This window comes from Myotis daubentonii, chromosome 4 (assembly GCF_963259705.1).
Source record: "Myotis daubentonii chromosome 4, mMyoDau2.1, whole genome shotgun sequence".
Lineage (NCBI taxonomy): Eukaryota > Metazoa > Chordata > Mammalia > Chiroptera > Vespertilionidae > Myotis > Myotis daubentonii.
Window position 1 is genome coordinate 34465591 of NC_081843.1, and position 20965 is coordinate 34486555.

The following is a 20965-nucleotide window of genomic DNA, read 5'->3' on the forward strand; positions in this document are numbered from 1 at the left end:
GCTGCGTGGTGCCTGTGCTGATTTCAGAAGAGGAGCATGTATGCCTGGGGTCCAGCCTGGCCGTGCTCTGTCCAGCCCCACTGCCACCAGCCCAGGGCTGCCCTGAGCCTGTCCCCTTGATCGCTAGACCTAACTGTGCTTTGGGGTCCCCCATCTCCTGACCGGCCCAGGAAAACCCACCCATGTGTTGCAGGGCCAGGAACCAGCTGCTAAGCCATTTCTGTGGCAGACACTTCAGGGGAGGCTTTGCTTTCTAAACCCATGCACTCCTGGCCCCAGGCGGTCTTTCCCCCCTCCTGCCTGCACCCCCCTCCTGCCTGCACCCCACCAGGCACACTACTCCCTCCAGGCGCAGACAGGGCAGTCAGATGCAGCCAGGAGCTCGGGCCCCGTGTCCTGGGTAGCATCTGCTCCTGGGAGCCAGCCCCTTTGGGCAGCCTCCTTGGAAATTCTACTACTTTGAAGCCCAGGCCCCTCCTGACCTGGAATTGGAGGAGGGTTCAACATGCCCCCACCTCCCCTCGCCAGCTGCCCCTGGCAGAGTTTACCTCACACTGTCCTGTCCAGACCTGGTTCCCACTCCAGACGAGGAGGCTCCTGAGGCCCGGATACCCAGCCTGGGGCCCGCCAGGAGGGCGCGGTGGGGAGGGAGAGGGTCTGCTGGTGTTGCTGAGTGGAACCATGAGCAAACCCTCGGGCAGGGGGATTGGCCAGGCGCAGGACGTGCTCCGGGCTCTTCCAAGTCGCGGGGTCGCTTGCGGCTTGTTCCCAGCGCCAGCGTCTGCGCTGGTCCCAGGCACAGCCCGTGATGGGCTGGGCACGCCTAGGACGCCCCTCCTTCCTGAACAGCCCCCACCCCGCCCTCTGAGGAGCCGCTCTCACCCCATCTGGCTGCCGGGGGCTTGAGCAGAGAGACAGGCTCCAAACAGACATTGCAACCCATGGGAGAAGACGGTGACGAGCTGGACAGGCAGCTGACCCCATCCGAGAGTCACAGCGCTCCTGGTGGTGATTTCTGAGCTGAGTCTTTCTTTTTTTTAATTTAATTTTATTTTTTACCAGGGGCCCGGTGCACGAAATTCGTGCACTGGGTGTGTGTGTGGGGGGGGGGGGAGTGTCCCTCAGCCCAGCCTGCCCCCTCTCACATACTGGGAGCCCTCAGGCGTTGACCCCCATCACCCTCCAATCGCAGGATCGGCCCCTTGCCCAGGCCTGATGCCTCTGACAGAGGACAGGGGCAGGGGACCCTCATTTCCCCCCATCACTGGTTCTGCCCCCAGCCCAGGCCTGATGCCTCTGGCCCAGGCATCGGGCCTGGGCAAGGGGACCATCATATCCCCCCAATCCCCGGCTCCTCCCCCCACCCAGGCCTGATGCCTCGGCCAGAGGAGTTGATCCTCATCACCCTCCGATCACCAATCACCGGATCGGCCCCTTGACCAGGCCTGAGGCCTCCGGCAGAGGTGTCAGGCCTGGGCAGGGGACCCCCAGCTCCCTGCGGTTGCAGGCTCCGCCCCTGCCCAGGCCTAACGCCTCTGGCTGAGGCGTCCGGCCCGGGCAGCGGGGACCCGCAGCTGCAGCGGCCCCGCGATCGTGGGCTCTGCTTTAGGCCCAGGCAAGGGACCCCTAGCTCCTGGGACTGCCAGCTTCAACCATGCCCAGCTCCCATCGCTGGCTCCACCCCTACTTCCTGCTATCACTGGCCAGGGCAGCAAAGGCGCCTGATTCTCCAATCATGGCTGGGGGGGCAGGGCAAAGGCGGCCCTGGGTTTCTGATCACTGTCAGTGGCAGGGGGCTTCTTCCTGCTTTCCCTTTCGCCTCCCTGCATTGTGCCTACATATGCAAATTAACTGCCAATCTTAGTTGGCAGTTAATTTGCATATAGCCCTGATTAGCCAATGAAAAGGGTAGCGCCGTACGCCAATTACCATTTTTCTCTTTTATTAGAGTAGATTGATTTCAGAAAGGGAAGGGAGAGGGTTAGAGAGAGATAGAAACATCAATGATGAAAGAGAATCACTGATCGGCTGCCTCCTGCACGCTCCCCACTGGGGATCGAGCCCGCAACCCGGGCATGTGCCCTTGAGTTGACTCTTGAGAGGTAAGTGGAAGTTAGTCAAGTAGACAGGAAAGGAGAAAGGAGACCATGTTGCCCTTCGGTGGTATAGATAGTGCTGGGGGGGGGGGGCAGGGGGGGGCAGCAGGTCCTGGGGCCCTGAGCCAGGGCAGACAAAGGGGGTTGGAGAGGAGGAGGTGAGTTCAGAAATATTCAGGAGGTGGTGGAGGAACTGGGGACTTAGATGTGGGAGAGGAGGCCGAAGGAGAAGGCTATGCCTGTGTTTCTGACATGAGGATGGGTGTGAATACAAAATGGAAGTCTGTATGTGGTGCTATCACCCTAACTGGCCTCAGCAGATCCCCAGCAAAGGGGGTCCTGGGACCTCGTCTTAGCAGGCGGGTGAGTCCACAGCACGTCAACAAATTGTTAATATTTTACAAAGATGGAAGCCTACCCTGGTCAGCAGGAGGCCACCCTGTGAGCCCGCATAACTGTGGGGGTTCTGCCCCAGGGTTGTGCTGGCAAGCATGCCAGGGTGTCACGGAATCCACACAGCGAGGGGCGGCGGGCTGCCCCTGGCCTCACTGTCACTGTCACGCTGAGCCCTGGGCGGCTGCGCCAGGCCCTCTGCCCAGAGTCACGCTCGGGAGGGTCATCAGCCGAACCCAGCCCTTCCTGGGTCAGCTCACGGCGGCCCCAAGCAGTGTGCACCACGACAGCCGGTTGTGCAGAATCGTTTATTAAATGGAGTTTTGGAGACTCTTTTGTTAAATGGCATTTAAAATTCTCCCCAGGGCTGTATTTGGGGAATCCATTGGCCCGTAACATAATGGCTCAGTGGTTAAAAACAAGTTCATTGTTAAAAAGGAAAACACAGCAATCATTGTGGGTGTGATGACTCACAGGTGACTCATCAGACCTGAAATCAAAGGGATCAGAATGACAGCAGGTGGAAACGCGGCAGCTTGTCTCTCACTGGGATGTCAGTAGCTGCCCTTTGCTGGTCTCCCCACACCAGTGTTGCTGCTCCCCACCCCCATCCTCCTCCCAGCATCCTGAGGGACCAGATTATAAGCCTGAAGGTGTCACACCATTGCTCACAGCTCTCAGAGACTTCCTACTGTAAGCACAGAATCTGGATTCAACAGCTCAGTCGTGGGGTCCCATGATCCATCCCTTTTCCCCTACAATCCAGCCACACAGGCCACAGGGCCTTTGCACGTGCTTGTCTCTCGATGTAGAACACTCCTCCACTTCACTCCCTTCCCTCTGGCCCATTCCCTTCCTCAGGGAAGCCCTTCCTGATCCCTCAGCTCTCCTACGCTGTGTTCCTTTTCTCCGCAGCACATTTCCCATTTGCAATCAGACATGTAAAACGGTGAGCTTTTCCATCTTCCCCAGTAAACTGTGAACTTCAGGAGGGAAGGGACCGACCAGATCTGGTCTGCTCACCAGGGTGCTCCCAGAGCCAGCACAGTGCCCAGCAGGTGCTTAATAAATAACTGTTGACTGACTGTTTTATCAAAGGCACTTTACACTCTTTTTAAAATGTCAGCTTCATCGAGATATCACTCAAACACTATATAATATGCCTACTTAAAGTGTACAATTCGGTGATTTTTAGTACTCACAGAGTTGTACCACTATCAACTTTAGAACATTTTCATCACCCCAAAAGGAACGCTGTACCCATTAAACAGTCACTCCCCACTCCTCTCCCACCTCCCTTAGTCCGGTCCCTGGTAACTCCTCACCTGCTTTCTGGGCATGTCATAGAAATAGAACCACATAACATGTGATCCTTTGTGACTGGCTCGTGTCACTGAGCACAATTTGGGGGGAGAAGGAACGGGAGCCCTGGCGTTCTGTCGTGGGCTCTGTCACTCGCTGCTCCTCTCACTCGGCTGAATTGTTTCTTAATCCTTATTACTGGGTAGGACTGCAACCTAGTGTCCGGCCTCTGGCAAAGTAGGGTCTCTTTCACCCAGGACACAGGACAACTATCACAGGGGCTCAGTCTCCTCAGGGGCCCAAACCCCTCCTCCACCCCCACCCCTTGTATTCTCAGCTGCAAATAGGAGAGTTGGGTGGGAAAGGAACTTTTGGGAGGAGATCGGGGAGCTCCTGAAGGCTCCAAGAGCAGGGCCTGGAGACCACACGAAGCTGCGTTTCCTGGTCCCACCCTGGGAGTGTTCAGCTCCGTCACCCCTGGGAGCTGGGCATGGTGGCCGCTGCACTGGCCATGACACCCACTTCCTTGTCTGGTGTGGATGCATGACTGGTGGGCACCCTGGCTGCATCGGAGTCTGGGAAGTCACACACTCTGACTGCTGCAGTGAGAAATGGGCCGTGCAGGAGGGTGCCTCACAAAGGTATTATATGGCCAGTGCTGGCTCTGGGGACATGTGCGGCGGGGAAGTGTCTCCTACATAGGGGGGCGTGGCAGGAGCTGGGAAGTAGAAAGAATGGCAACCATCTTCCCCATCTAGGAGCATGGGGAACTTACGCTGGCCAGCAGGTTCCACTATAATAAAAGCATGTCATTAAATGCTGGGCATTCAGAGCCTTGCTGGGGTTTGTGCCTGGGGCCAGTGTGGGAGAGAGGGGGGCCTCTCTAGGGGTCAGCCTGGAACCTGCACGCCCCACCTCGAGCCTCAGTGTTGTGTCTGCACAGTGGTGGCCATGATTGTTGGAACCCGGGGCTGCTGTGAGTGGCCACAAGAGGAGGGAGTTGGAAGGTCTGACATGTAGATGCTCAATGAATGTTTTTATATTTTCCTTTGAGGTATTTTTTGTTATTTCAGAGGAAGACAAAAGCTGTCACTTTGACCATTGGTTGCTGCCACCTTAGAGCTTCCCAGTCCCTCCCAGCATGGTGACACCAGGACCCTCTGCAGAGCTCAGCCCCTCACCACTGCCCACAGGGGGAAGCTGGGCACAGAGGGAGCGAATCCAGCTCCTGGCCCAGCCCACGGCCTCCTTGGGCTCCTGGAGCCCCTCCTATCTCTGCCGGGTGGGCCTGTGGTGGAGGGCGGGCAGGCTCCACCTTCTCAGGGGGGACCTGCATGAAACAGGAGGGAAGGGACACAGCTACACCTCACTGCGCACTCTTCGGCCTGCCCACCCCACCCCTGCCCAGAGGCGGGGGAGGGAGAGGAATGGGGTGGAGTCAGGGGGAGGGGGCAGTTGCTGGACACCCACTATGGGCAGGACAACAGGCCTAAGACCTGGCCCAGAGACCCACAGGCCACGCAGAGGCTCAGGTCCCGTCCCTGTTCTCAGAAAGTGCCCCGCTCACTAGAAGGTACACCCCCTGTTATAGACCAAATCGTGTTCTTCAAAATGCCTACGTTGAAGCCATAATCCCCTCTCAGAATGTGACTGTATTTGAGATGGGGCCTTTAGAGAGGTAAGTAAATTTAGACCTTTGGGCTGGGCCCTAAGACAACAACCCAATCTCTTACAAGAAGGGATTAGGACACAGACACCAGGGGCCAAGCACAGAGGCCACGTGAAGAGCGGGCCAGACGATAGCTGTCTGCAAGCCAAGGAGAGAGGCCTCAGGAGACGCCAACCCTGCCGACACCTTGAACGTGGACCTCCAGCCTCCAGAACTATGAGCAATAAATTTCTGTTGTATCAGCCGCCCGGCCGGTGGCATTTTGCTGTGGCAGCCCAATCAGAGCCATCCACCCGCCACTGTGGTGTCATGGGCATGAGTGGTAATGGGGGCGGCAGGCACAGAGCAGGTGGTCAGCAGTGAGATGTTTGACTGAGAGCCCACAGGCAGGCAGAGGGCCGGGGCTTTCCAGGCAGCTGGAACAGCTTGTACAGAGGCTCAGGGCTAAGAAAGGGCCTGGGCAGGTTAAGGCCCTCAGAACGGACTTGGACGAGTGTAGGCTGGAGCCTGCCTGCTCTCTGGCCCTGGCCCTGACCCTGCTCACACTGGACCCTTGGCCCAGCTTTTTGGGCTGCTCTCTCTCTCTCCCCTGCAGCTAGAGATGCCAGAAGCCACTGCAGCCATCCTGGCCCACCTCTGCTGTCTCACACGCAGGCCTCAGCCTGCATGTCCCTGGCCCCTGGAGACGGCCCCAGGACTGAGACAGGAGCCCAGGGTTCCCCCTTTATGCCTCATTTGCTGTGAGCCCTGCTCACCTCCCGGCCTCAGCTTTCCCTCTGGAAAGTGAGGGAGGATCTCAAGGCTCCTTCAGCCCAGACACTCCAGCCCCAGCTCCCCGAAACCCCACTCCCTGTGGGTGGCGCAGGCCAGAGTTACCCACAGCCACGGGAAAGAATGTGTTGCCCTTGACAACCATTCTTCTCCTTGACTTCTCCCTCTAAGGGACCGAGAAGAATGTCCCATTAGTCATCCTGGCCTCTCCCTCCCACCTCCACCCCTCCCTGCACCTCGTGGAGGAGGCCCAAAGCCCCCAGGAGTAATTCATGAAAACTCCAGCCTCAGCTCTGCTTTCTCAGCCCTGTGCATGGAGCCCTGTCCCTGTCTGAGCCCTAACTCCAAGGAACCAGGGCAGTGGGAGTTCCCAGGGCAGGTGGGATGGACATGGGGCTAAGGGTGGGGGGATGGGCAGGAAGGGTGGGAAGCTGAGAGTGGGCTCAGGTCATCAGACATCTATGGGTGCCTCTTCCATGTGGGGTCCCCTTCTGGCCACAGCTGGGGTGCAGATAAAACTGGGCACAGAAAGTACAGTTCAGGGGGAGGGGACCTGTGATGGGGGCAACAAGACAGGTTTAGGGTTAGGGTTAAGATGAGGATTAGGGTTAGGGTTGGGGGAGGCATCAAACATGGGGTGGGGGCACACGGGGGACTTCCTGAAGGAGGTGGTGTCTGAGCACAACAGGTGTGTCGAGGGGCTCAGGTGGCCGGGAAGAGGGAGGTGTGGAGCTGGGGACGTCAAAAGCGGGGAGACATGGCCCGGGGCAAGGCGTGGAAGGCCCTGCATACCAGCGGAGGGGTTGAGCAATGCAGAGATGTCCCAGTGAGGTGGGGCAGACTGGGTTTTAGGAGGCCTTCGCTGGAATGAGCGGCAGGGAGAGATGAGCAGAGTAGGGAGGTGGCCTGAGTTGGGCCTTGGGGGACAGGGTCTCCCATGAACACCCCCCAGCTTCTTGCAGGGTGACCACTCGGGCCCATGATGGATTGTTCCATCACGGCACTGGCATTTCCGCCATCCCTGTGTGGATGTTGCACTTCCCTCCAAGTGACATCCCCTCCCCTCCCTTTGACCCTGGGCTGGCCTTGGCTTGCTCTGGTCCTAGAACGGGGCTGCACTGACGCTGTACAGTGTTCAGGCCGAGCCCTTGAGAGGCCTGTCAGTTTCCATTTTTGACCTCTTGAGGTTCTTGCTGCCATGTAAAGGTTAGACTGGATCACCAAATAATGAGCAACTTCATGGAGAGAAAAAGAGGAAAGGAGAGAGAGGTGCGGGAGAGGGAAGATAAAGGGGAGGGGAGAGGACAGAGGAGAGGCCCAGCCAGTGGTCAGTGGTTCCAATCCCTCAAGACGTGTGACTGAAGCTGAGCTCCCAGCTGGCCAGAGCCACATGAGTGACTCCAGCTGATGCCACACAGAGCAGAAGAACCGCCCAGCTGAGCCCAGCCCTCCTACAGAATTGTTATATGATTATATGGCTGCTGTTTAAATCCTCCGAGCTTTGGAGGCATCTGTGACACAGCAACAGACAACTGACCCCAGGCCTTTGCACCTGATGATCCCTCTGCCAGTAGAGTACTCTCTCAAGGGGTCTCATGATTCGTCCTCTTCTGGTTCATCCAGGTTATGTTTATATGTCACCTTGTGAGGGTTCCACGACCTCCCTGCCTAAAACAGCCCCTCTTCTATAACTCTAACCTCCGAGCTTTTGTTTCCTTGCAGCCATGTCACTCCCAGACTTTCTGTTACACCTGTATTTGTTTATTTCCTGCCTGTCCCTCCCCACCAGGATGTCAGACTTGGTTTATTTTCCCGGGGGTACCCCAGAGCCTGGCACAGAACAGGGGCTCTATGATGACCTGCTAGAGCAGTGGTTCTCAACCTTCCTAATGCCACGACCCTTTAATACAGTTCCTCATGTTGTGGTGACCCCCAACCATAAAATTATTTTCGTTGCTACTTCATAACTGTAATTTTGCTACTGTGATGAATCGTCATGTAAATATCTGATATGCAGGATGTATTTTCATTGTTACAAATTGAACATAATTAAAGCATAGTGATTCATGACAAAAACAATATGTAATTATATATGTGTTTTCCCATGGTCTTAGGCGACCCCTGTGAAAGGGTCGTTCGATCCCCAAAGAGGTCGCGACCCACAGGTTGAGAACCGCTGTGCTAGAGGACTAAATGGATGAAGTGCCTGCCCTTTTCCCAACCCCCACTTCTCCTCTAGAACTTCTGCCCTGCCGAAGCCCATGCCTGCTGTGTACAGCGGTCCTGGGCCATAGCAGACCCTCGCTGAGCCGTTGAACTAAATGGAACAGCTGAAAAGGTCTCAGTGTCCTGACCTCCAGCTGCCCAGCATCCAGAGGGGGAGATGCAGGCCCAGAACAGGAAGGATCCGGCTCCAGGCCCGGTGGATCAGGAACCAGCCAGGGTTGCCTGTTTCATGGCCCTGAAGTTGTGAGATTTCACCTATTAAGAGATTTTCTGATTCCATGTGTATGAGGCCTTAACTCGACTGGGAGGTGGTGAGCTGCCCGTCGAGAGGAGTGTACAAACACACTGGGAAGGGGCCAGACCACCAGGCAGGAGAAAGAGTCAGGCCCAGGGCAGAGTGGATGAACTGTGAGGTCTTTCCCCCTTGATATTAGCACAGATGGGTCTCTGTCAGGGTCTGGTGAGGGGCCCCAAGGCCAAGCTAGTGGAGGAGGAAGGGACTGGGTCACTGCAGTTCCCCTCTCCACCCAAAGTCCGAGGCCACTGGTCTGGGGCCTCTCTGTGCTGGGGAAGGGTGAGGAAGAGCCCGGCTCCGCCTCCCTGGGCGCCTCCTGAGGACAGGGCGTGACGGCTGTCAGGAGTCTGGGCCTTGTTTGGTGACACAGGGCCGGGTGGGCCTTCGGGAGCCTTTTGCCGGCTGCTCTATGTGAGGGGGTGAGTGGGAGCCCCACCCTGTCCCATGAGTCACCCTAAGTTACACAGCAAGGAAGGTCCTTAGAAATAGACTATATTCCCAGGGCTCGGCATGCTCCCACCACCTTGGCCTCTTTGAGCATCTGGGCCCACCCCCGGCACACTGGGACCCACTGGGCTGGGGACGTCAGGAGCAGGAAGAGGGGGCACGGCAGGGAATATGTATTAATATTATTACATACAAATATGTACTATAGCTCTGGCTGGTTTTCTCAGCGGTTAAGCAGCGGTTCTCAACCCGTGAGTCGCGACCCCTTTGGCGGTCGAACGACCCTTTCACAGGGGTCGCCTAAGACCATCCTGCATATCAGATATTTACATGACGATTCGTAACAGTAGCAACATTACAGTTATGAAGTAGCAACGAAAATAATTTTATGGCTGGGGGTCACAACATGAGGAACTGTATTTAAAGGGCCAGAAGGTTGAGAACCACTGGGTTAGAGCGTCAGCCCTTGGACCAAAGGATCACGGGTTCAATTTCTGGTCAAGGGCACATATCTCGGTTGCAGGTTCAATCCTTGGCAACCAATTGATGTGTCTCTCTCACGTCACATCGATGGTCCTCTCTCTCTCTCTCTCTCTCTCTCTCTCTCTCTCTCTCTCTCTCTCTCTCTCTCTCCTCTCTCTCTCTTCTGCTCCCCCCTCCCTTCCACTCTCTAAAAATCAATGGAAAAAATATCCTCACTCCGAGGTTGAGGATTTTTTAAAAAAAAGTAATATATAAAAACCTATTGTAGCTCTTCAGAGGCCGATGCAATGCGGAGGACAAGCCCAAGAGTGAGGTGACCCCGGAGGAGCTGCAGAGCAGGAGGAGGAAGAGTTTGCCACGGGCCCACTCTCCGTGCCCACGCAGGCAGTCAAAAACAGCACCAGCTGCTCATCAGCTGTCGCAACAAGAAGCAGCTCCGGCCAGGTGAAGGCCTTGGCAGGCACTGCAGCATGGCGCTGGGGAACGTGATGGGGACGTGGACCGAGGTCCCCAAGCGTGGCAAGGGCAAGAAGTCCCAGCCAGTCAGCAAGGACCGCTACATCCCAAGACGTCCCTGTGGGGATTCGGCCACTGGTCCTGCGGAACCCACTCGTCGCTGGCAAGTAGGGGCTGCTCCCGGCTGTCAAAACTCACTCCCCCGTCCTGCAAAGACCTGCCTTTGACATGGGAACAATACAATCCGGTGTTTTTTCTAAAACAAAACAACCAAAAAGCTATTCTGTAAGCATACAGACTACATGTAATGTTAACGTAAGAAACATTCAACCCTGTAAAGAATTTTTGTGAGTTTATTTGAGCCAAACTGTCGACAATGTCCGGGAAGCAGAATCTCAACAAATTAAGATACTGCTCCGGAGAATGGTGGTTTTTCACCTTGTTTTATACATTACAATCAAAAGAGGAGACGCTAGTGGGTTACATGAACTCCATTGGTGATAGATTAGGGAGGCGGGAGAAAGCAAAGTGGAGAAACCTCCGGGATTGGATAAAAGTAAAATGATAGACACGGACTTCTTTTACTCAGGTGGGTGCGGGATAGTTAACAGTCCACAATTAACTCGATAACAATGAGCGGATTTGTGGTCTCTGAAGAGCGGTGCCTGTGCTCTGAGGGGTCTGGAAAAAGGAAAATTACTGTGAAATTCCAACTGAAAGGTTCCGGGTTGGGCCAGGGTCACACAGGACGGACTCAAGGCTCCGTGTAATCAAAATGATAATTATTCCTGTCACCTGGGCGCAGGTGGCCTGGCTCAGAAAGAGCCATCGGCGAACTGGGGAGGGAGCAGGCTCTTCATGCTCAGGGAGAGCTGCAGACGGGGCTTCGGCTTGACACGCGTATCAGGACCTTAGTCGCCCTTTGTCCTGCTGGCGCCAGACGTCCTTTCTCCGGGGGCTGTGCAGGGGTTATGGTCTTCAGGGATTTCTGTAAAATAACCACCTAAGGGGAGCATGTTGTGCAAGGCTTAGGCCAGAATGAGCTTTCTTTTATTAGCCCCTGCTAAAGTAGAGCCCTGTATCTTGATTCACCCTTTCACCAACAGTATTGATGTTGTAGATGCAAAAAGACAATAGGCTCAGTTAAGGTAAAGACTGACCTTTGCCCTAGCCGGTTTTGCTCAGTGGATAGGCCGTCGGCCTGTGGACTGAAAGGTCCTGGGTTCGATTCCAGTCAAGGGCACCTGCCCAGGTTACCAGCTCAGTTCCCAGTTGGGGGCATGCAGGAGGCAGCCAATCAATAATTTTCTCTCATCATGGATGTTTCTATCTTTTTCTCCCTCTCCTTTCCTCTCTGAAATATATATACCAAAACAAAACAAAAACTGAAAAAAATAAAAATAAAGAAGATTAACCTTTGTCAGGGAAGATACTGGCCTAGGACATGACTACCCACCATAATTGCTTTTAGTTAAAGTTTAATTTCAGACCATCCTTTGTGGTTACTTTAGGTCTCTGAGTTTGCAAGACCGCCATGCAGGCCTTCCCTGAGTTAGTCAGGTAGCATGTGGCCTCTTTCCATACACAATACACGCCCGTGTGTATACAGACTGGTAGATGTTAGCAGCGAAACACAGGTGTTGCCTCTGTCCTTGAGAATTCAGAGCCAAGTCTCAAGTACAAGTGAAAATTGATTTAGATACAGGGGTCCTCAAACTACGGCCCGCGGGCCACATGCAAATACAAATATTATATTTGTTCCTGTTTTGGTTTTTTACTTCAAAATAAGATATGTGCAGTGTGCATAGGAATTTGTTCATAGTTCTTTTTTAAACTATAGTCCGGCCCTCCAACGGTCTGAGGGACAGTGAACTGGCCCCCTGCTTAAAAAGTTTGAGGACCCCTGATTTAGAAAGTCACAGAGGTATGCCCAGCTGGTGTGGCTCAGTGATTGAGCATCAACCATGAACCAGGAGCTCCCGGTTTGATTCCAGGTCAGGGCACATGCCCAGGTTTCGTGCTCCATCCCCAGTAGAGGGCGTGCAGGGGGCAGCTGATCAATGATTCTCTCTCATCATGGATGTTTCTATCTATCTCTCCCTCTGCCTTCCTGAAATCAATAAAAACATATTTAAGAAAAGAAAGTCCGGCAGAAGGAGCGAGCCATGAAAGAAGTGAGAGCTACGCTGTGTGAGCTCCGGATGCAAGTTACAGCGGCCAAAGGAGGGCTCTTGGAACTTAGGAGAAAGAAAAGCAGAGAAAGCACACCTGGAGAGAGGAGAAGGCGCGTGTGTGTGTGTGTGGGGGGGCAGCGGAGTCCTTCATCTTGCGGGCTCTTATCTGGAGGTCTCGGGGAGGACCACGATAGAATAGGGTCATCTCTCCAGGGTCGTGGTCTCCACTGATTGGCCGGCACCAGCGCACGGGGCTTTTCTGGGCCTGGAGCTGAAACACAACTGAGGCCTAGATGTTATCTCCAGTTTGCCCAAAACTCTGTCTCTGTGGTCAACAGACCCCAGGCTCTGCTTCCAAAACCTTTAGGTGGGGGTCAGAACCTCATTGTCCTGAGGGCTTAATGCTCACGGGCCTGGCTGCGCAAGGGACCGTGGAGGCCGTTCCCACCCCATGACTAGGACAGGCCGAGGGAGGAAAGGCCGGGGAGGGTCCCAACCGCAGGACCAGCAAAATGCCGGGGAGGAAACGTCCCCTGGGGCTTTCTCCCTGGTGACCTTCCGAACCTGGCTTATGGTTCCGACTCTGCTCACGCCTGTCTAACTGCCTCCCACACATGTACAGAGAGTAACACAGCATATATATATATATAATATCTGTCTGTCTGGGAGGGAGGGATCCAGAGCAAAGATAGCAAAACGTTAACACTCGTTGGATCTGGGTAGAGGTTATCTATTCCGGCATTGATTGTACGATGTGCTTCTGTACGACAGAGCTGTGGCCATTTCTACAGTGAAAAGCTGGGGGGTAAAGAAAGCCTTTGCAGGGCTGGGTCTGGCTGGGACTTGCTGGCTGGGCCCCAGTCGGACCCACTCGTGTCCCCCTCTCTTCTGCGTCTGGACAGAGCAGCTCTGGTCATGCTCTCTCTCCAAGGCCAACATGTTTGCTTACAATTCTGCCTGTGCCACCTCCGTGCCCTCTAAGCGCTGATTGCAGGACCACCTGCATCTGAAAGCCAGCAGTGTCACCGCCATTGTGCTGAGACGGCTGCTCTCGGGGGGGTGGGGGGGGGGCGTGTAAGACGCTGGGAGCCCACCCCACTCTGCTGCCCTCCGCCCTCCCGAGTGAGGGCCAGGTTCCGCCTTCGGGGAGCTTTCAGCAGGAGGAGGCACAGGCGGGCAAAGGGGTGTGCTTGATATAACAATGCAATGGTACACGGTTAGACAGTGCAGCCCAGCCCGCCTGGCTGAGTGGTTGAGCATCAGCCTAATGAACCAGGGGGTCACGGTTTAACTCCCAGTCAGGGCACATGTCTGGGTTGTGGGGGACATGCAGGAGGCAGCTGATCAATGATTCTCATCATTGATGTTTTTATCTCTCTTCCCCTCTCCCTTTCTCTCTGAAAACAATAAAAATAGAGTTAAAGAGAGTGTAAATGCATGATAATAGCTAGAAAATATTTATAATGGTTATTTTATTTATTTATTTATTTTACTATTCCTAAAAGGAGATTGCGTTTGGGGAGGGTACCTCTGGCCAGAAGCAGACACCCGGCTGAGAGGGGCTGGTGCCCGAGGCAGGAAACCCATGTGGGGCGGCCGCTCCTGTCCAGGTGAGATGGGGTCAGTCCATGCCCTTCCCACCCGCCCTGGGCCCTATTCAGTAATCTTCTGTGTTGTCCGGCCTGGGCAGTGGCCACAGCTGGAGAGAGGGCAGGTCATCGGGATGAGGAGGGAGCGAGGGTGATGTCAGGGAGCCCCCTGTGAGCTTGCCTCTGGGTGTGATCCTCCAGTTCGGGCTCTGCCTGGCTGGCTGGGTGATCTTGGCCACACCTCCTTCCCCTCTCTATGCTTCATGTAGAAAATGAGGGGACCCCTTTCTGCACAGGAGGCTGTGAGAGCTCTCGCTGCCGGTTGGGGGCTGTTAGGATGAGAAGACTTCACAGGGTGTGGCAGGACTGTCACGGCTGATGGACCCGGCTGCTCCTCACTCCACCGCCCCTCCCGGGCCCTCCTGGATTTGGGGTGAGGGTGTCCAGGCTTGTCTTGGCAGCAGCAGCTGATTGTTCTCTTCGGACCCCTCCCTGGCAATGCCAAGTCCATGGGGCCGGCAGATTCTGCCCCAAAACCTGTCCAACCAGTTGTTTGGGAGGAGGGGGCACCTGGGAGGGGCAGAGGAGGTGCCAGAAGCAGCCTCCCCAAGCCCAGCCCAGGAGCCCAGGAGCTCGGAGCTCTGGACGCTGCAGACAGACCCTCTGACAAACAGTTGGACTTGGCGGGCCATGGGGCTCAGCCGGGGACAGTCTGGGCTGCTGATGCCACCGTTGCTGCTGCTGATCTGCCTGCCGCTGGGGACAGGCCTGGGTGAGTGAGAGGGGAGGTGGGGCAGGGGTGCCCACTGTGCCTCAGGCTTCAGCACAGACCTCAGCTCCCATGCCTCACGGCTGGGGACTGGTCTTGGGTGGGTCAGGAGAGACAACCCACCAAAGAGGTCACAAGGCAGACCCTGTCCCCCACACCAACCTAGGGGAGTGAGCATGCTTCCTCTCTCTCTGGGTTTCACCTCTGTGCACCCTGAGCCTGCACCCCAATTCTCACCGAATGGTCCCCCTTCTCCCCTCCTCGCCCCCCTTCCTGTCCTGACCAAAGTTAAAAGAGGCCTCCAAGGACAGCCCCCAAGGAAGCTCTCGGAGGGGGGCTGCAGGCATTGGTCACTGTGAGCTCTTAAGCCAGAGGGGCTTAGAGACGCAGCCTCCCCGCCGCCGCTGTCCCCCGTTCCCTCATTAAAGGGAGCATGAGGTCCTTGCTGTGTGCACTGCGCACTGGCCTGAGACAGAGCTGGGCGCTCAGAGGAAGGAGGGTGCTAGCTCTGAACCCTGGGAGTGGACTGGAATGGAATGGAAATGAACTTAACTGACCTGCATTGAACCCAAAGCGGGCGAGAGGGCCCTGGAGACGTGCACAGAAGCTCACTCATTTCTCTGCGGCTCCCCGGGATTTGGGGCTGAAGAGGAGGAGCACTGCTCTCAGGGGGCCCGGGGAGAAGTTAGGGGCCCTGAGCTCCCCCAGCAGCAGGGCTGGGCATGGGCATGGAGCCCAGGCTTCTCGTCCTTCTCAGCCATCCCTGCTTTTCCCGGATGAGCTGTGAGGGGCCGAGAGGGGTCCAGTTCCAGAGGGGAGGTGCCTGAGGGCGAGGTGGGCGTGGCAGAGCACTGGGTGGGAGGAGAGGGTGTGCTAGGCTCTGAGCCAGGACACAGCCCCCTTCTTGGTGGCTCACATCCAGGCCTGAGGCCTTGGCGTGGAATTTCCTCTGTCACTGTCCCCTCCCCCTCCCCCCGCACCCCAGCCATTCATTTCTCTCATCAAGCAAAGCAATCTGGACCATGTGGGTGGAGCTGGAGGGAACTCGAGGTCACTGGGCAGCAGAGGGTTCAGGCTCCCTCCGATCTGAGTGTAACCCTAACAGAGCCTACGATCCCTTCCCCAGAAGAACTTCCTGTAGCCAGGAGCAGGGGCCTCCTGTCCCCTTCCCTGGACTCTGTCCGGCACACAGAGACCCGAGGTAGGGCAGGGCCAGACGGGCCTCCCCTGGCCGCCCAGAGCCCGTCCCTCCTAGGCTCCCAGGCAGGGCCAGGGCTGGACTTGTGGGCACAGACGAAAGCCTGAACAAAGCTCCCAGGGAAAGCCCTCAGTCTCCCTCGGACTAGGACCCCCAGGGCGGGGCCGTGCCTCTCCCCTCAGATCTGGGCTCCCTGGCTCCTGTCCTCCCCCTCAGTCTGGGCTGTGGGAGCCTGGTTTCCCGGCTGAGCCTCTTCTCTGACCCCACCGGCCCCAGAGCGCATCAGCTATGTGCCCCAGCTCTCAAGTGCCACTCTCGCGGGGACACGCACGCAGTCCACCTTCACGCTGGAGCAGCCGCGAGGCCAGTTCAGTCGCCTCAACATCTCCGACTTTGACCCCATCTGGCTGGTGGTGGCCCAGAGCAATGGTGGGTGCCGCTGGGGCGGGCCTGGCTTTCCCTCTGAGAGATGGACAGGGGCGTTGGAAGAGCAGCAGGGGTGGAAGGGGTGGAGGAGGTGCTGCCGGGGATGTGGCAGGGGCTGTCTGGCCTGGTGGGATGTGCTGCAGCCCTGCCCATGTGGCCCCCATGCCATATGGGGCCAGATGAGCAGGTCAAGCACGAGGCCTGGGGACCTGCAGGCTCCTGAGGCCTGGGGGTGGGCCAGCCCCTCCCGCCAGAGCCATCATTACCCACCGTCTGACCTGAATGCCAACCTCAGCCTCCCAGAGCTTCATCGCCCCGCAGAGGGTGGAGGACAGCCCAGTCCCTGCCGCCTTCCCCCAGAAGGGCTACTACCTCACGCTGATGGCCAACCGGGCGCTCTATCCGGGTAGCCAGCCTGGCAACCAGCTCCGGGTCCTCCGTGTGGGCAATGACACTGGCTGCTCCCCAACCACAAGGGGCTGCAACCACCCCCTGCCAGGCCCAGGGCCCTACCGGTGAGCAGCTCTGCCTGTGCCCAAACCTGAGCCGGGGCAGCTCCCAGCTGGTGCCTGGGTTCCCTGCCCTAGTTCTGCAGATGGGAGGAGGCCTGGGTGACTTCTGTCTTTCTTGAGCAGAGGACCCCTGACTTGAGCCCCTGTCCCTACCGGCAATTTGGATCCCACAGGTGGAGTCTCCCCATCCAGGAGGGACTGGTCCCTCAAGCCATCTCCCCTCACTCAGGGCTTGATTCACGGCTGCTCCGTGCTGGGGGATCTAGTCTACTCCACACACATTTCCCAAGTGTGGACACTGAGGCCCAGAGAGGGTGAGGGGGGCACACAAGGCCACACAGCTGGGAAATGTCACAGCTGGCACTGGAGTCCAAGGCTGTGCTTTAAGCCTTAGTCCCCCTCCCCCACCCACCAGGCCCTGGGAGTCAAGGGGGCAGACTGAGAGGCACCAAGGGCCCAAAAGCTCAGGACCCAGGGACCCTCACCCCCAATGCTGGGTCTTCCGTTCAGAGTGAAGTTCCTGGTGATGAGTGACAGAGGACCCGTGGCTGAGACAGACTGGTCCAGCGACACCCGTCTGCAGCAAGGTATGGGCCAGATGAGCAGCTCACACACCAGGGCGATCCCGTCCCGAGGACTGGGTGTGGGCCAGCCCGTCGGTCAGAGCCGCCTTTACCATTACGCTGTCGGCAGGCGGCCCTCCCCCAACCTGGGTGTGGGTGGTTGGTCTGGAGGCTGTTCCAGGCCCCCCTTCTCAGGTCAGATCATATCTCTTCCCTCCCTGCACGGCCTGCCCTGCCTGCCTGTGTGGTCCCCTCATGCCCCTCAGCCGAGGCACTCCAGGCTACCCCAGGGCTCCGGAGCGCGGGCACAGTGGTCATCATTGCCGTCCTGTCAGTGCTGCTGGCGGTCCTCCTCACGGCCCTCCTTGGCCTGCTCATCTACACCTGGTAAGTGGGCAGGGCCCCCGGGAGGGGTGAGGTCCCTGACCTGGACCACCCTCATCCCCTTCCCCTCCCTCGATTCTTCCGTAAAAGCCCCTGGCCCAGGCCCGCAGCCCAGCTCCCCCTCGCTAGGCTTGCTGGAGTGGCTTTCCCTGAAGGCCAGACATGGGTAGCAATCATTGAGCAAGGAATCCCCAAGATTCCAGAACCCCTTAACCTCTCCCTGCTACCTGCCCAAGGGGCTCACAATTTCCAAGTGGGCACCACTGCCCCCTGGTGGCAATAACTGGGATTGTGAATGGGGGCAGGCAGCAGACTCCAGCTGGGAGTCGCCCAGGTGAATTGCTTATAGGCCACATGCTGATCTTTGCCTCAAGCCTTCCATTCAGAGTTCAGGTGGGGGCCTGGTGGAGAGGGGGTGGCCACATGGCCCTAGAGCAGTGGTTCTCAGCCTCGCCTGCACATTAGAATCACCTGGGAATCTTTTTAAAATCCTGATTTCTGGGCCTCATCCTCCGGAAATTGTTTCTTTGTTACTAACGTTGTGGCCCCACCCCATAACAAAGAAACAGAATTTCCGGAGGATGAGGCCCAGAAATCAGGATTTTAAAAAGATTCCCGCCGAAACCGGTTTGGCTCAGTGGATAGAGCGTCGACTTGCGGACTGAAGGGTCCCAGGTTCGATTCCGGTCAAGGGCATGTACCTGAGTTGCGGGCACATCCCCAGTAGGAGATGTGCAGGAGGCAGCTGATCGATGTTTCTCTCTCATCGATGTTTCTAACTCTCTATCTCTCTCCCTTCCTCTCTGTAAAAAATCAATAAAATATATTAAAAAAAAAAAGAAAACACATAAAAAGATTCCCAGGTGATTCTAATGTGCAGCCGAGGTTGAGAACCACTGCCCTAGAGCCGTGGTCGGCAAACTGCGGCTCGCGAGCCACATGCGGCTCTTCGGCCCCTTGAGTGTGGCTCTTCCACAAAATACCACGTGTGGGCGCACGTACATTGCGATTGAAACTTCGTGGCCCGTGCACAGAAGTCGGTTTTCGGCTGGGGCGAGTCTATTTTGAAGAAGTATTGTTGATATTTGGCTCTGTTGACTAATGAGTTTGCCGACCACTGCCCTAGAGGAAAGGGGAAACCTATCCCTGAGTAGGCTTTGGGGAGGAGAGAGAGGGGGCAGTGCTGGGGCCAGGCAAGGGAATGGCTGTGTCCTGAAGGCCAGAGGAAGCCAGTGGTGGGTTTATATTAGGGGAGACAGGCATCCTGGGGCGTGGGGAGTGGAAGAGGAGGGCGTGGGGGCTGGGTGATGACAAAGGCCAGGGAGGGAGAGCTGGCTCTGTGACGTGTAGGGGAAGAGCCTGCTTTCCTTTGGTTAATCCAGCCTGGCCGGTGGAGCCTCGGTTTCTCCAGGGCTCCTATGCCTAGCACTCCAAGCTCTAGTCCAGGCAATGGTCAGGGGACCTCAGGCCCTGTGTCCATCATTCTCTCTCCTTCTCTCCTCTCTGCCCCCACCCAAGCTATGACACCTGTGGGAGCACCCCCATTTCGGGACCAGGGGAGTTGGCGTTCATGAGAAGATATAACCCCCACCACATGTTCAGCCGTCCAGCTGTGGGGGGCTCCTGAGCGGCTCCAGGGGGTTCCCATCTATCCCTCAACCTCCTCCCTGGTCCAGGCTGCAGAGCCCGGGCTGGGAGCATGCCCTGCAGCTTCTAGACCTCAGAAATAAATGTCCCTGGCACCCCCCTGTACAGCTGTGACATTGTGTACCTGGATGTTTCCCAACCCGCCGCCCCCAGATCCTTGGTGCTGGGGGTCTTAGGAGGATATAGTGCCAGGGCTGAGGCCCAGGGTCCTAGGCCAGCTAAGCCATCTAGGGCAGAGCAAGCCCCTCTTCCGGCCTCAGTGTCCCGATAGGGATCTGTAAAATGGGGATGATCACACTGCCCACTGGGCCGAGGTGAGTCCAAACCACGGAGGGGAACGGGCTGCCCCTGCTCTGCATGTTTGACACTTGCTCCCCTCGCGCCCAGCATCCTCTTGTGGCCCCTCTCTCCCACTGGTCTCGCCTCCTGGCTGGAGGACTGAGGGCCCTTCACCTCCCCTTTCTCCAATTCCTGTACAAGAGCTGCAGCGTCTAAGCATCGCCCAGCCCTGTGCATACTCTGGGCCTGGGGGCAGGAAGTACCTGTGAAACTCAGCTCCTAGAGAAGCCTGGGCTCAGCCCACAGCAGGCTCCAGCCCTGAACCCAATCCAGGCGCCCGGCGTTTCCATGGTCAGCTCCCCATGGATGGCCCTGAGGGCTGGGGGTGACTCGAGCAAGGTTCTGCCCTCCTTGCGAAGCAGGAGAGAGGGTTATTGCCGCGCACGAGGACGGAGGGAGCACAGGCACGGAGGCTCCCTAAGCAGGTGTGGCCTTGGGGAAGGGGCAGCACTGTCCCAGGTGGGCACGGTGCCCAGGCGAGAGCAACAGCATGTGCCAAGGCCTGGGAGCAGCTGGGGACTGCCGGGTGGGCAGGTTGGGGGCAGCTAGAGGGTGGGGTGGGGTGGGGAACATCAGGAGGCACCCATGCCAGGTGGAGGGCCTCACCCGTTGGGGCAGGGGATCGGGAAGAGGGCACTGGCTGGCTGGCAGCGGCCTATCTCTGGGAGGCGCACATGGCCCTAATTGGTTTATTAGCCGGTGCAGACACATCCTGCTCCTGCTGGGCAGGAAACGCTCACTTGGCCCTGGGGGCGCCAGGCTGGGAGAGGCAGGCAGGGGAGGAAGCAAACCGACTTCCAGCTTGTCCTGTCTTTCCACAGCCTTTCCAGAGCAACCATGAGCCCCACCCCGGGGGCTGGTGACCCTGGACAGATCACTCACCCTCTCTGGGCCTCAGTGCCCCTTGCTGCTAAAAGTGAAGGTTGAACTAGGTGACCCTAAGGCCTTGCATGCCACAAACCTGCCTTGTGTGGGTTGGCCCTGGCAGGAAACAGATGGCATGCCTCTAGCAGGGCAATTGAGAGAGTTTACAAAGGTGTGGGCAGCGTTGGGGAACCAACAGGAGAGGGTGGCCTCAGGCGCTGATGGGGCCCTAAGCCTGAACCCGAAGGCTGATGTGAGGGGAGGGGTGGTGTTTGCCAGCCCGTGACTAGGAGCCATGGGCAGGGTCCACCTGGCAGCAGCTGGGGCTGTAGGGTGGGGGCGCAGCCACTGGAGGAGCTGGT

At 57.2% G+C, this 20965-nt stretch overlaps 1 protein-coding gene and 1 pseudogene across 1 annotated transcript; both read left to right on the plus strand.

Moving 5' to 3' along the window:
• Positions 1 to 8896: 8896 nt before the first annotated feature.
• On the plus strand, positions 8897 to 10461 carry LOC132232596 (small nuclear ribonucleoprotein Sm D2-like; annotated as a pseudogene).
• A 3375-nt stretch (positions 10462 to 13836) lies between these two features.
• Positions 13837 to 19505, plus strand: LOC132232366 (uroplakin-3b-like protein 1). Its single transcript, XM_059691837.1, has 6 exons — positions 13837 to 14673; positions 16145 to 16297; positions 16590 to 16809; positions 17317 to 17393; positions 17636 to 17756; positions 19272 to 19505. Exons 1-6 carry the CDS (start codon positions 14400 to 14402, stop codon positions 19378 to 19380), a joined length of 954 nt encoding a protein of 317 aa, XP_059547820.1. The 5' UTR covers positions 13837 to 14399; the 3' UTR covers positions 19381 to 19505.
• Positions 19506 to 20965: the final 1460 nt, after the last annotated feature.